Raw genomic sequence first — 16,000 nt, 5'->3', positions numbered from 1 at the left:
ATGCATGGAGGGGATTGTAATAATTGCAATAAAGGGAAATAAAATAGGATGAGTGCAAAGCTGATGTTCTCCTATGTAAACTATCACTCAATTCACAATAAAAACTTTTTTTTAAAAAAAGAGAAAGGAAACCAAAACTGACCCAATTTTTTAAAAGTTGAGTGATCCAGAAAGTTAACTGGAACAGGAAGAATTACAGATTGTAGCACTGGAATGGGAGACTCAGGAGAAGCCTAGTGAAGCCTTCCAGGAGCCTGATGCACAACACAGGGTTACTGCCAGAACCTTGAAGGATGCATTCAGAGTGGCTCAGTTGGCTGCCATCTTTGAGCTGGGCACCACTGTTTTCAGCTCATCCAGTCAAGGGATTTGGTTGTCATTCAGCTTGTGTGCTGCCCTTGTTTTCTAAGAGATTAAATTTCTAGCAGGCCTGTAACCCTTAATTTTTCTTGTTCTGGTTAGTGTTCCAGTTCAGCCACATTTGAAAAATGCAGATCCATTTCAGTGTCCTTCATCAACCATAACTGAACCAGGCTAAACCAGTTCAAAGTCCTGGTTCTAGGGCAACATTTATACCCTGTTAGGCACTGATGGGTATTTTGTAAGATTATATTCCCTAAGATCTTGAATGAGTAATACCAAAATAAATATTAAATATTTTATTTAAAATCATTTCACATGTGTAGTATGGAAAATATGATAGTATCCTGGACTTAGAGGGCTTGAGAAGTTTCTTTAAATAATAAAATAATTGTTTTCTTTTTCTCCCACAGGTTCGACCCAAACCTGTGGCCCAGAATAACATTCCTATTGCCCCAGCACCTCCTCCTATGCTTGCAGCTCCTCAACTTATCCAGAGACCCGTCATGCTGACCAAGTTCACCCCCACTACCCTCCCCACTTCCCAGAATTCCATCCACCCTGTCCGTGTCGTCAATGGGCAGACTGCAACCATAGCCAAGACGTTCCCCATGGCCCAGCTCACCAGCATTGTGATAGCTACTCCAGGGACCAGACTCGCTGGACCTCAAACTGTACAGCTTAGCAAGCCAAGCCTTGAAAAACAGGTACAGGCAAAATATGTACCTGCTTTTGGTAGTTAGGCAGTAGGATTGCTATTGAGGCATATGGCAACTGGGCTGTCTTGGAAAACATCTTTACAAGGGCTCTTAATCTCAGCACCATTGTTGATAAACCTGTTGCTTATCAAATGATAATGTGTCCATAGTGCAAAAGGGCAGTTCTTACTGAAGAAAGTTTCTTGGGTAGGCTTTTCCCACCATCCCCTTATAGATGGGTTCAGATTCCTGTGTGAGTGAGCTCCCCCTGCTGGTTCTGTAGCAGAAATTCACTGATGGACTTTGCTGCCCTTGGTCAGAAAGAACAGATGAGACAGTAAACAGAAAATATATTATTCCTTTCAGGTCCAATAGGAATCCAATGAGGATTATCCTCTATGAAAGTCAGGAAGAATAAACAGAACAGGGAAAGGAATTTTAGATTTTTTTCCTTAGGGAAGAGACTGACAAAAAGTAAAAATTTTTAAAGCTAAAATTAAACTCTAGAGCATGCAGACATTTTAGCTCAAATATTAAAATGTTTCATTCATATTTTCCAAAATCACATCGTTTCTTTAAAAAGTGAGGCTAGAGAAATATGTTGTTGTGAAGTGCCGTTGAGTCAGTTCCGACCCATAGCGACCCTGTATAGGGTTTCCAAGGAGCAGCTGGTAAGCTTGAACCGCCCACCTTGCAGTTCAAATGGCTTTGCAGTGTGGCGTATTAACCCACAGCGCCACACCAGCTCCTAGAGAAATATGTTACCTCAAAAAATGCATAAGGATCTGATGACAGAAAAACCTGTTAAAAAATAACAAAAAGGATTTATAGGCAGTCACTATATCCTATTTCAAGACAGACCACTGATCAGAAGGAAGTATTTTGCAAAGAAAAGTGCCCTCTTTCAGGAAAGTTGCTTTAAAAAGTCATTGACCTATTTCTAATGGCTCAGACTTAAGTTCTCATTCGTCTGAAAATAGTCTCTGAAGATCCTGAATCTTCAGCTTCTGGATGGCTGACCATGATTCAGTGAGGCTGCCAGATGGTGGGGAGTGAAAAGACTTCCTGCTGCCTTGGCCTTGAACAGAGAAAAACCTCCTTACACGTACAGCACCAGGCAGTACACCTTGGCCTTGAACAGAGAAAAACCTCCTTACACGTACAGCACCAGGCAGTACACCTTGGCCTTGAACAGAGAAAAACCTCCTTACACATACAGCACCAGGCAGTACACCTTGGCCTTGAGGAAGCTGGGTACCTTAACCTTGTGTTCAGTTAACACATTTGGAAAGCAAAAAAACCCCAAATCAGACCGCATATATTATTTAATAATTTGCTTTTCCCACTGAAGAGAGCTTGGGACAGCTTTCTTTGTCACTGCCTTACATGTTTATAGAGTTTTTGTTTCAGTTGTAACATCACAAAATGATAACCTATGAATTCTAAAGAACTTTCTTTAAAATTATTTTTAGCAATAAATTCTGTGGTCTCTCTCTTCTTGTCAGTCTAATAGAGGGACCCAGTTGTTGCTGCTTTTCCTTTTTCAGGCCCTGTAGTCTAATAGATTACAAATCTCGGCCAGCAGGGGGTTCCCTTTAGACTAGACTCCAGTCTCAAAATTCTTTTACTTAAGATCTTTGTACTATTTTATATTTCATTTCCAGTATCACACTTAAAGAGTCCTGGTGTGGTACTGTAGGATAAGCACTGGACTGCCAGCTGCAAGGTCGGCAGTTCAAACCCACCAATTACTTCATGGAAACCCTATCCAAGGCCACTGAGTTAGAACCAACTTGACGGCACTTTAACAAAAACAAAAACTACATTTATAGCTATCTAAAGACCTCAGAATTGAGCTAAGGTTGAATCAATGTAAATATTTAGCAAGGGGGATGTATTACCACCTTCTTAAAGAGTTAACAACATTTTAAAATATATACTCTGGTTAGGTAGGTTCCTTTCTGCTTTCTTCTGTTTCCTTTAGAATGATAACTTCATTCATTTACTAAAGCCATATTGATTCAGCCGCTATACCACATATGGTGTCTATATACAATGATGGATAAAGCAAACCCTAACCCCTCAGGGAGTTCGTTCTCTAGTGCATTTGGAACAGGCACTGAGGCTCTGCCTCCAGTCAAGAAAACGTGGCTTGTTATGTGGGCACATTGGCATAGGAAAAGGAGAAGACCATGTCAGAACAACCATGGTTCCACTGCTCCTTCCCGGAAGAGAACACCAGCTTCCTTGTCCGCCAGATTAAGAGATCCACTGTCTTAACCTAATAACATTAATGGAGCCACATTACACTGTGAATGTGAGAAAATGAGACAGAGTGTTGTAAAAAGCTTCAAGCCTAGAGACATAGTTTTTAAAAGCAGAGGAAGCTAGGCAAGCCTGTGTTGTAGCCCTTCTTTGTTTTCTATGTCCTCTCAGTCTATGAAACTAGCATGTCCTTGATGAAATGAGAGAAACTGTTTAAATCAGGACAGCGAACCAGTTCATTCCGCTTCTAGCCACTGCCAAGGATTCACTTTTTCCTTCACGTATATACTCAAATCAGTCTAGAGTTTAACAAGACCCCCAAGTGATTCTTATCCATTTTGTTAAAATGCAGATTCTTATTTCAGTATGTCTGATGGAAATGTAAATTCTCAACAGGGAATTGAACTGGAATAAACCAGTTCAAAGGCTTGGTTTAAAGTCAGTAGATTGTGCCTGACCCAGAGTTAGCACTCTGTTAGAATGTTTATTACTTCTTCACCCCACCCCATAAGAAAGACCCCTGTATATCTGTCCCCAAGGCTTTGGTGCTGTTGTCAGGTGCCGTCTAGTGGGTTCCAACTCATCGCCACCTTATGTACAACAGAGGCCCTACGCCATCCTCACAGGTGTTCCTCTGTGTGAGTGCATTGTTACAGCCAGTGTGTCAGCACATCTCGTTGAAGGTCTGAGGATCTTCCTCTTGTTTAGTGACCCCTCTGCTAAGCATAATGACCTTCTGCAGGGACAGATTCCTCCTGATAATATGTCCAAAGTATGTGAGACAAAGTCTCCCCATTCTCATGTATACAGAACAATTCTGCCTTCAGCAAATCAAGGTCTCAAAAGCTTTGCTTCATCCACGTCAAGGTTGATTCTATTTTGCAGAGGCAGCCCTTCCTGAGTTGTATTTGAGTGTTTTCTAACCTGAGAGATTTCATCTTCAGACGCAATTTCAGACAGTATTTTCACTGCTGTTCATAAGGTTTATGGTGACTACGTTCTCAGAAGTAGATTAACTCTTCCTTCTTCTTAGTCTGTCTTAGTTGGGAAGCTCTGCTGAAACTTGTCCACCATGGGTGTCCCTGCTGGTATTTGAAATATCGGTGGCATAGCTTCTAGCATCACAGCAACACACAAGCCACCATTCCCCAACAAACTGACAGGCAAGTGAGTGATGGGTCCCCAAGGATAAGCTACTGAAAAAAAAAATGCAAGGTTCTGTGGAGAAAATGTGCCAGATTGCCACCCAGCTCACCCCTTCATACAGATCTCTCATAGGAACCTACACAGAACCCTCTAAAAAGATAGCACATTTTGAACTATGAGAATATTAGCCAATATTTTGGCCCCAAATTTTCGTATTCCTCTTAGCGTACCTGAGCAAATGGTACCCGCCCCCCTCCCCTCCCTATTCTAATGCTGGTACTGTAGTTGGGAAAGCATATCCAAATGACCAAACAATGGGTGTTGCTTTGCCTTGAATCCAAATTCATTTGACCTTGGACATTGGTTTCTTTGCAAGTGCCTAACATTGATGAAAGGAGTCTGATGGTCCAGTGCTTAGTGGCTGCCAGAGACAAGGTTGTCAGTTTGAACCCACGGCCTACTCCACACGAGAAAGATGTGGCAAAGGAGCCTTGGTGCTTGGTGGTGCAGTGGTGAAAATGCTCAGCTGCTAACTGGAAGTTCAGTGGTTTGAATCCTCCGGCTGCTCCATGGGAGAAAGATGTGAATTTAAAATTCAGGCTATACATAGTTAACTTAGTCCTAAATTGTCCAAAGTTCTGAGATTCTATTTTTTATCACATCAAAATGCCAGAGGAATGACACGAACTATGCATTCAAATGGCCATGGTGCCAAGGAGGAAGCCAGCGCCCAGTGTCACCCACATGACTGTAGCCATGTTTCATTTGTTGTTTGGCGCTATGACTGTCTGTCTCGCCATGGGCCTCCTTCACCTTTGGCAACCCTTCGCCCTACCAACCATGGTGACATTTTTCTAGCAGTTGGTCTTTCCTGGTGTCCAAAGTAAGTGAGCCAAAGTCTCAGAATCTCATCTCTGAGGAACGTTCAGGTTGAATTTCTTTTAAGATTGATTTGTTTGTTGAGCATATTTAAAACTATTGATTTTAAGTCTTTGCAGAATAAATCTAGTGTGTGGTCTTCCTCAAGGTCAGTTTCTATCAGTTTATTTTTTTCTTATGAATAGACCGGACTTTCCTATTTTTTTGTCTTGACTTGTTATTTTTCTGTTAAAAACGAGATATTTTGAGTATTTAAGTGTGATAACTCTGGAAATCAAATTCTACTCCCCTCATGTGTTTTGCTATTGGTTGTTGAGGACTACAGCTTTCTAAACTTTTACCCCCCAAAATGTCGTGTGTCTTACTGAAGTGTCTGTTCTGTTATCTCAGTAGTCAGCCAATGACTTGATAGGTCTTTTCTTAAATGCCTCAGAGCCAAAAAGAAGAAAAAAATAAAATTTAAGAACAGTCACTTTTCCAGGATTTGCACAATGGCACCAAGCTGGGGTGCTTATAATATTAATCCTACTGCGGCCAACTCGGCCTTAGCCCTGCACAGCCCAAAGATCACTCAGGGGTACAAGCCTACAGGGTCCTTTAGGTCACTTCAGAGCATGCGTCTGGCCTTGGGCATATGTATTGCAGTCTACATTTCCACAATATAAATGAAAGCCCTTATTCTTCCTCCTCAGCCTCCTCTCTCCCAGGCTTTTGGATCTTTCTGATGATTACCCTGTCTGCTGTTCCTTGTCTTAAAAGTGGTTTTATCAGCTGCCACCTGGAAAACCACCTCAGTGCTACGGGGACAAAATAAAAGCCAACCTCTGCATTGGTCTCTCAGAGAGCCATCAGACAGGTCAGAACCTGCAGCCAGGGGTTTGTGAGTAAAAGGTCCAAATTGCCTCGCCTCATACCGCGTGCTCCACTAGGTATGTGGGCTGCCATCTTCAGGGCCTCTAGCAGTCTTGGGAATGGGGTCTGGTAGGCAGGTAAGCAAACATTGCACAACACTTTCTTAATGAAATTAACAATTTCTTTAGTTAGCATTCCCCTGGTTGCTGTAAGCTTGTTATTGGATTCCAGAATTCCAAAGAAGTTGATCTTTTTTTTTTTTTGCCAGCTTAATGGTTGGCTTTCCAACCATTTCCATAATCAGCTCAGTGGAAAGATTGAATTTTGGAGCACCATACGCCCATTTCCATGACCTCACACCCATATCTTAAAATGTTTTGTTTTTTTAATGTGTTTGTTTTAAGCCACTCCACAAAACAAACATTATCACACATATTCTGAGGATCAGGAATCAGGTTGTGGTTTGGCTAGAAGTCTCTTACGAGTTTATAATCAACTTGGCTGGCCGGGGCCGCGGTGTCTCAAAGCTCAACGAGGGCTGTATGATCCACTTCCAAGTTTAGTCACATGGTTGTTGGCAGGCCTCAGCTCCTACCTGGCTGTTGTCAAGAGGTTCCGTTCCACACCACATGGAACTTTCCATCGGGGTGCTTATATCATGACAGCTGACTTCCCTCAGAGTAAGAGTTGTGTGAGAGTGAGAGATTTGTTGTTGTTGTTGTTGTTATGTGCCTTCGAGTCGGTTCCGACCCATAGCGACCCTGTATAGGGTTTCCGAGGGTGTAAATCTTTACGGGAGTAGAAAGCCTCATCTTTCTCCCGCAGAGCAGCTGGTAGTTTCGAACCGCTCACCTTAAGGTTCGCAGCTCGATTCGTAACCACTACGCTACCAGGGTGAGAAATACTCCATCTTTAATATTTATATTCTCTTAGGCTCTTTGGTATACTATACTTTATGTAGCACTGAAATAATTGTACTCATACTGTGTAAGAGAGGGAAATTTGAACTGTTGATAATTTCTTAGCGAGAGAAATGAATTTGCTCTTGCCCAGAGGCATTGGCACTAAGTCCCCTATTCAGCTGTAGAAACCCATGGCCATCAAGTCGATGCTAACTCATAGCAACCCTGTGTAGGGTTTCCAAGATGGTAAACCTTTATGGGAGCCAACTGCCTCATCTTTCTCCCAAAGAGCAGCTGATGGGTTTGAACTGCCAGCCCTGCAGTTAGCAGTCCAGGGCTTGTACAGCACCACCAGGGCTCCTTACTTAGTCAGCGTTAGAGCTCGAAGTAAAAGATCCCAGGGAGCTTTTCACCAACTCCACAGAAGTGTGTTTTTCACATAGCTTTGAAATGGTACAAACCCTTCTAGTGTCTCTCATCCCTCCTCATTTCTCTCACATTCAAAGAGCCATGAAAACAAACATTCTGGTGTGCCTGTGAACTTAAAATTGTCACTATAAAGTGTTCCCGTTGTGTTCCTTTGTGGATGTGTTTGATGGTTGGTTTTGTGTCCTTCTTGGTTAAAAAGTGTGTGTATGAGAGAGAGAGAGAACTTGATTCTTTTGGCTGGTCATATTTCTCAAAAGTCAGCTCTTTCCTAAGTATGTGGTCTGCATGAGACACTGTACTAGGCTCAAAAGGAGTATAAAAATATCCAACAATCTCTGCTTTCAAGGAGCTTATCATTAAAAGGGGAAAATAAGGCATGACAAATGTAAAAATAAAATAACAAGGCAGCACCTGTGTCAGCTACAGAGCCAGAGCAATAGGTACCACAATGTTGAGGCATGTGCTTAGGTAATGTGCTCCATTAGGTAATGGAGCAAGTTGGAAAGCAGAAGGCGGATACAGAAGTGACCAGGAAAGAGAGTGAAAGGTCAGTGTGTTGCTGGTGTTTCAACACAGTGAAATGCTTCTTAGTGGTTTTAGAGGACTTTCGATGCCCTGCTTACAGGATTAAAGTCTTTAGTTTGGCTCCTACCCATCTATAATCAGACAATTTTAGTCACATTTATTTAATTACTCATTGGTACATGAAAAGACCATTAGCATCTTTTAAAAAGTTAGGCTTATACTTATAGTTTGATACCTGCTTTTCTAATATTATTTCTGTATTTACAAAGGGCTTCATAAAATGGATTAACCATAGAGTTGTGATAAGAATAGTAATGCAAGGTCAGTGTATCAGTTTGTAAGAGAACCGTTTGTGTCTGAAGAGGGTAATGCTGCTGGCGTTTCCTCTGTAAAGGAATGCTTCTGGAAGAAGGGACTTAGGCTAATCAGAATGCCTGTCTCTTGCGAGAGATGACTCTTCCTTGGCAATTGCATTTCTCTTCAATATCCTGGAAGTGAGAAGAGTTCTGCATCCTCTTTGATTATGAATGAAATTGTTGTGAAATAGAAGAACATGGACTTAAGATTCTTTCTACATCATTCAGATCGTCATCCTGTTGTGGGCTAGCTTGGGGAAGTTGCCGCACATCTAGCATGCAAGTCTTTATTAAAATCACAGAAATCAGAGAAAGAACCTATACTTCATTTCTATATAGAGGAATTAAATTATGGATTTTTCTTTTTGTACAATTGCATTTATTAGTTAATATTTATTCTACTTATGCAATTTAGTAGCAGTAACTAAGGTTTTCACTCTACTTTTTCCTCAAAAACAAAAAAACAAAACCCTTAAAGGTTAACTCCTTTCCTAATGTGTCTCCAATGTAAGTATATTCTCCTTTTCTTTCTTTTTGGCTACAGTTAAGCTATGGTTTGTTTTCATTCCTTTGATAAAAAAGATGACTTCTGAATTTTTATTTTGTTTTCCTCTCCTAGACAATTAAATCCCACACGGAAACTGATGAGAAGCAAACAGAGAGCCGTACCATCACCCCACCTGCTGCACCCAAACCAAAACGGGAAGAGAACCCTCAGGTAGGCCCACCCTCCCAAAGGCAGAAGTCAGTAGGTGGTATGTGCTTTCTTCTCACACATACTTGAGTTTCCTTGGACCCACAGAGCCTTTCCTTGTGCTTTCTTGTCTTTCAATAACATTATTGCCAAGACAGGGCTGCCTAGAGCCAATTTCTTAGGGTAGCCCTGAGGTTTCATAAGCAACTAGGTATACAACTATCTTGGTTATTTCAAAAGAAAAACTTTGAAATGACATTGTTCAGACAGCTTTGAACTATGACATTGATGATCATTTTCACAGCAATTACATTGCATTCCTCATGCGTACGGTGCTTGTTGTCCCTACCAGCACAAGTCAGGACTCCAGTTCATCCAGCTAATATTTATGTATGGTTTCCATTACAGTCATTGTCTGCAAACTTTTGTTGTTACAATTGTATTGCATTAGATCCCCAAATTCCAAATGAAGTAGTGCCTCAAAAGTCGTTCATTGAAGCATAAAAGTTAGGACAAGTATCATAACATCTGTGCTACAACTTCTTGTTGTTATTAAGTGTTGTCAAGTCAGTTCCGACCCATAGTGACCCTGTATAGGGTTTCTGAGGATCAGCTGGTGAGCTTGAACTGCTGACCTTGTAGTTCAAACCGACCTTGCAGTCCAGCGCATTTTAACCCACAGTGCTACACCAGGACTCCACTGATACAACTCAAGAGAGCATTATAACTATACACGGCAAACAAAGAATGTGAAGATGTATGTCCTTTGACAAGAGAATTACTTAGTGTGATGTTTTTGTACAAACAGATTGTTAAAATGTGGATAGGTAATATGATCTTGAATATCTGATTGTTGGATTTTATTAGACCAATAATCCATTCCTCTCTATCCCTAGTGCATTCTGTGTAATGAAACCCTGTCAAACAGTGGCATGAAGCCCTCAAAGCTTCATGTCATTTTATAACAGCAGTGATATATTGAGCCTGTCCAGGTTTTTCTGAAACAAGTACAAAATAAAATTCTTTCTGATATGAAGTAGATTAATTTTTTATTTTACTTGTAAAGAAGAGAACAAGATTTGAACCAAAAGCAAGTACTTTTGTTGTTGTTGTTGTTGTTGTTAGGTGCCATTGAGTTGAAACTGACTAATAGCAACCTTATGCACAACAGAATGAAACACTGCTTGGTCCTGGGCCAGCCTCCCAATTATTGTTGAGTTTGAGCCCACTGATGATACATATCACTGTGCGAATCTACCTTCTTGGGGCTCTTCATCTTTTCCGCTGACCCTCCACTTTACCTAGCATGTTGTTCTTCTCCAAGGATGGGTCTCTCCTGATAATATGTCCAAAGTATGAGAGACAGAGTCTGACCAGCGTGGCTTCTGAGAAGCACTCTGACTGTATTTCTTCCAACATAGATTTATTTGTTTTTCTGTCAGTCCATGGTACTTTTATAGTCCTTCTTATTCATTGTCCATCTTTTACATGCATATGTGGTTACTGAAAGTATCATGGCTTGGGTCAGGCACCCCTTAGTCCTCAAACTGACAACTTTGCTCTTGTACACTTTAAATAGGTCTTGTGCAGCACATCTGCCTAATGCAATATGTTATTTGATTTCTTGACTGTTGCTTCCATGAGTGTTGATAGTGGACCCAAGCCACATGCAATCTTTAATAACTTCAATCTCTTCTCTATTTATCCTGTTTTTTATTAGTACAGTGGTGAGAATTTTTATTTTCTTTGCATTGAGGTGCAACCCATATTTAAGACTGTGGTCTTTCATCACTAAATATGTTAAGTCCTCTTCACTTTCAGCAAACAAGATTTCTATCATCGGCATGTCACAGGTTGTTAATGAGTCTTCCTCCAATACTGATGCCACCTTCTTCTTATCATTCTGCTCATCAGATTCTCAGCATGAATTGCACATATTGAATAAGTATGGTGAAAGAATACAACCCTGGCAAACACCTTTCCTGATTTTTAAACCATTCAGTGTCCCCTTGTTTTGTTCCAACAGCTACCTCTTGGTCTGTGTACAAGTTCCTCATGAGAACAATTAAGTGTTCCAAAATACGCCTTCTCTACAATGTTGTCCATAGCTTGTCATGAGCTATACAACTTATTGCATAATCAAGAAAACACAGATAAACATCTTTCTGGTATTCTCTGCCTTCAGCCAAGATCCATCTGATGTCAGCAGTGATATATATTCCTCCTTCCACGTCCTCTACTGAATCTGGTTTGAGCCTCTGATGGTTCTCTGTCAATGTATTGTTACAGCCATTTAAAAAATTATCTTCAGCTAAATTTTGCTTGCATATGATATTAATATTTATTGTTTGATGATTTCCATGTTCTGTTGGGTCATCTTTCTTTTGAGTGAATGGGCACAAATATGAATCTCTTCCAGTCAGTTGGCCACCTGTCTTACAAATTTCTTGTCATAGATGAGTGAGTGCCTCCAATGCTGAATCAGTTTTTTGAAAGATTTCTATTTGTATTCTATCAACTCCCATGCCTTGTTCTTTGCCAATGCCTTCAGTGCACCTTGGATTTCTTCTTTCAGTACCATTGGCTCTTGATCATACGCTGTCTCTTGAAAAGGTTGAATATCTTCCATTTGTTTTTGGTACAGTGACTCTGTATTCCTTCTATCTTCTTTTGTTGCTTTCTGCATCATTCAATATTTTTTCCATAAAATCTTTCAATATTCCAAGTCAAGTCTTGAAATTTTTCCTTAGTTCTTTCAGTTGGAGAACTGTTGAGTATGTTCTTCCCTTTTGGTTTTCTAACTCCAGGTCTTTGCACATTTTATTATGATACTTGACTTTGTCTTCTCAAGCTGTCCTCTGAAATTTTCTGTTGAGCTCTTACTTTCTCATTTCATCCATTTACTGTAGCATTTCTATGCTGGAGAGCAAGTTTCAGAGTCTCTTGTAACATCCATTTAGGTCTTTTCATTCTTTCTTGTCTTCTTAATGATCTTTTGCTTTCAAGAGTACAATGTTCTTGATGTCATCCCACAGCTTTTTTAGTCTTCAGTCATTAGTGTCTAGTTCATCATATCTGTTCTTAAGATGATCTCTAAATTTAGGTGGAATATGTTCAAGGTCAAGTTTTGGCTCTTGTCAACTTGTTTTACTTTTCTTCAGCTTCAGACTGAACTTGCATATGAACAATTGATGGTCTGGTCCATATAGTCTGCCTCTGACCTTGTTTTGAGTGATGATGTAGAACTTTTCTACCATCTCTACTCCTTAGAAACCCTATTCAGGGTCACTATGAGTTGGAACCCCCTTAACAGCAAACAACAACCTTCCACAGCTGTTAAATGCCATGGAGTTGGTTCTGACTCAATAAGGGTTTTTAAGGAGCAGCTTCTGAATTTGAACCACTAACCCTGAGGTTCAAACCAACCTTAGTGAGGTCCATGTGTACAGTCATCTTTTATGTTGTTTGAAAAAGGGTATTTGCAATGAATAAGTCATTGGTTTTGCAAATTTCTATCATGTGATCTCCAGCAGTTTCTGTCAACAAGGCCATATTTTCCAACTACTCATCTTCCTCTTTGTTTCCAACCTTTGCATTTCAGTCACCAGTAATTGCCAATGCATCTTGATTGTATGTTTGATCAGTTTCAGACTGAAGAAGTTGGTTGTTGTGGTTGTGTGCCATCAAATTGGTTCTGACTCATAGAGTTTCCAAGGAGAGGCTGGTGAGCTTGAATCATCGACTTTGCGGTTCAAATAGACCTTGTAGTCCAGCGCATTAACCAGCAGCATCACATTCTTCAATTTCATCAGCACTGGTTTTAGTAGTTGGTGCATAAATTTGAATAATAATGGTATTAATTGGTCTTCCTTTTTGTTGTTGTTAGTGCTGTCCAGTCAGTTCTGACTCATAGTGACCTGTGTACAGAGTTTCTGAGGAACGACTGGTGAGTTTGAACCACTGACCTGGTGGTTCAAACAGACCTTGCAGTCCACTGCTTATCTTATAGTCCCACACCAGGACTCCCTGTCTTCCTTGTAGGCATATGGATATTAACGTATTGCAGACAGCAGGATACTTCAAGACAGATCTTACAGTGTTCTTTTTGATGATGAATGTGATGCTATTCCTCTTCAATTTGTCATTCCCAAATAGTAAACTATATGACTGTCAGATTCAAAATGGCCAGTACCAGTCTATTTAAGCTCACTAATGCCTAGAATATAAGGAGTTCTGGTAGTGTAGTGGTTACAAATCGGGCTGCAAACTGCAAGGTCAGCAGTTTGAAACTACCAGCTGTTCCATGGGAGAAAGATAAGGCTTTCTGCTCCCATAAAGATTTACAGTCTCGGAAACCCTGTACAGGGTCGCTGTGAGTCGGAACTGACTCCACAGCACATAACAACAACAACGCCTAGAATATAGATCTTTATGGGTTCCATTTCATTTTTGACAACTTCCAATTTTCTTAGTTTCATACTTTGTACATTCCATGTTTTGTTTGTTAGTAGATGTTTACAGTTGTTTCTCATCATTTTGAGATGTGCCCCATCAACATATGATGGTCCCAAAAGCTTTACTCCATTCATATCATCACGGTCAACTCTACTTTGAGGAGGCAGCTCTTCCCCAGTCGTATTTTGAGTGCCTTCCAACCTGAGGGGCTCATTTTCCAGCACTGTGTCTGATAATATTCTGATGCTCTTCATCATCATTTACTATTCAATACTCTGGTGCTGTGTAATAGTGTTTCACCGCTATTCATGGAGTTTACAGTGGCTAAACATTCAGATGTACTTCTTTTTCTTCCTAGTGTGTCGTAGTCTTGAAGTGCCACTGAAACCTGTCCACAGGTGACCCTGCCATGATTTAAAATACTGATGGCATAGCTTTCAGCATCACAGCAACATGCAACCCACTACAGAACGACAAACTGACAGACAAGTGGTAGAAAACAAGTACTAGTCACACCAATTGCTGAAAAACTTGTATGGCCATCCATGAAATTAATCACTGTTATACTTGGAACCCTGGTGTGGTGCTGTGGATTAATGCACCAGACTGCAAAGCCATTTGAATTGCAAGGTCAGCGGTTCAAGCTCACCAGCTGCTCCTTGGAATACAGGGCTGCTGTGGGTCGGAACCGACTCTATGGCACTTAAAAACAACAACAACATATTTGAAAAAGGAAAAACAGAGCAAGCTATTATCAAAGTTTCCTTTTCAAAACAAAATGAAGGGATAGCTCCTGTCAGTGGCAAGCAATGTGAACAAGCAGACCCTATCATGTGTACTGGAAGATATTTCTTCTCAAAGTTAGATCAAATCACTGCTGTAACGAGAATAAACTAGTTTTGGGATATATGTGATATGTGTTGTTGTTGTTAGGTGCCATCGAGTCGGTACCAACCCATAGCGACCTTATGCACAGCAGAACGAAACACTGCCTGATCTTGGGCCAACCTCACTACTGTTGCCACGCTTGAGTCCATCGATGCTGCCACTTGGCCAGTCCACCTCATTGGGGATCTTCCTCTTTTTCTCTGACCCTCCACCTTACCAAACATGGTATCCTTTTCCAGTGACTGGGTCTTCCTGATAATATGTCTGAAGTCTGAGATATGAAGTTTGGCCATCCTGGCCTCCAACGAGCACCCTGGCTGCACTTCTTCCAAAACAGATCTATTGGTTCTTTTGGCAGTCCGTGGCACTTTAAGTATTTTCCTCCAACACCATAACTCAGAAGCATCAATTTTTCTATGGTCTTCCTTATTCACTGTCCAGCTTTTGCAAGCATATGAGGTTATTGAAAATACCATGGCTTGGGTCAGGCACACGTTAATCTTTAACCTGACATCTTTGCTCTTCAACACTTGAAAAAGGTCTTGTGTAGCAGATTTGCCTAATACAATACATCGTTTGATTTCTTTACTGCTGCTTCCGTGAGTGTTGCTAGTTGATCCAAGAAGAATGAAGTCCTTGACAACTTCAGTCTTTTCTCCATTGATAAAAATGTTGTTTATTGGTCCAGTGGTGAGGAATTTTGTTTTCTTTATATTGAGGTGTAATCCGTACTGAAGGCTGTGCTCTTAAGTCTTCGTCAGTAAATGTTTTAAGTCCTCTTCATTTTCAGCAAGCAAGGTTATATCATCTGCATATCGCAGGTTGTTAATGAGTCTTCCTCCAATCCTGATGCCACGTTTTTCTTCAAAGAACCCAGCTTCTCGGATTATTTGCACTGCATAAAGGTCGATTAAGTATGGTGAAAGAATACAACCTTGTCCCACACCTTTTTTAATTTTAAACCATTCAGTGTTCCCATGTTCTGTTCAAACAACTGCTTCTTGGTCCATGTACAGATTCCTCATGAGCATAATAAAGTTTTCTGGAATACTTATACTTCACAATGTTGTCCATAGCTTGTCATGATCCACACAATCGAAAGCCTTTGCGTAGTCAATAAAGCACAGGTAAACATCTTTCTGATATTCTCAGCTTTCAGCCAAGATCCATTGGACATCAGCAAAGATATCCCTCGTTCCATGGCCTCTTCTGAGTCCAGCTTGAACCTCTGGAAGTTTTCTGTCAATGTATGATTGTAGCCATTTCTGTATTACCTTTAGTAAAACTTTACTCACAGGGAATATCAAAGAGATTGTCCGATAATTTCCGCATTCCGTTGGGCCATCTCTCTTTGGAATGGGCGCAAATATGGATCTCTTCCAATCAGTTGGCCAGATAAGTTGTCTTCCAAATTTCTGGGCAGAGATGAGTGATTGCCTCCTGTGCCGCCTCACTTTCTTGAAAGATTTCAATTTTATTCCATCAATTCCTGGTTCCTTGTTCTTTGCCAATTCCTTTAATGCACCTTGGACTTCTTCCTTCAGTATTATT

General features: G+C 40.7%; 1 protein-coding gene across 1 annotated transcript in view; it reads left to right on the top strand.

Annotated features, from left to right (window-relative positions):
- The window catches only part of PHF21A (PHD finger protein 21A), a 283,341-nt gene that overhangs the window by 237,520 nt on the left and 29,821 nt on the right, over positions 1-16,000 (top strand). Inside the window, exons 9-10 of the mRNA XM_006865046.1 lie at positions 774-1,067; positions 9,032-9,130. Of these exons, the coding sequence (XP_006865108.1) occupies positions 774-1,067; positions 9,032-9,130 (393 nt within the window). The remainder of the gene's footprint in view (positions 1-773; positions 1,068-9,031; positions 9,131-16,000) is intronic.

This window comes from Chrysochloris asiatica, unplaced genomic scaffold (genome assembly GCF_000296735.1).
Source record: "Chrysochloris asiatica unplaced genomic scaffold, ChrAsi1.0 scaffold00075, whole genome shotgun sequence".
Lineage (NCBI taxonomy): Eukaryota > Metazoa > Chordata > Mammalia > Afrosoricida > Chrysochloridae > Chrysochloris > Chrysochloris asiatica.
This window is presented reverse-complemented; position numbering and strand designations above follow the sequence as displayed.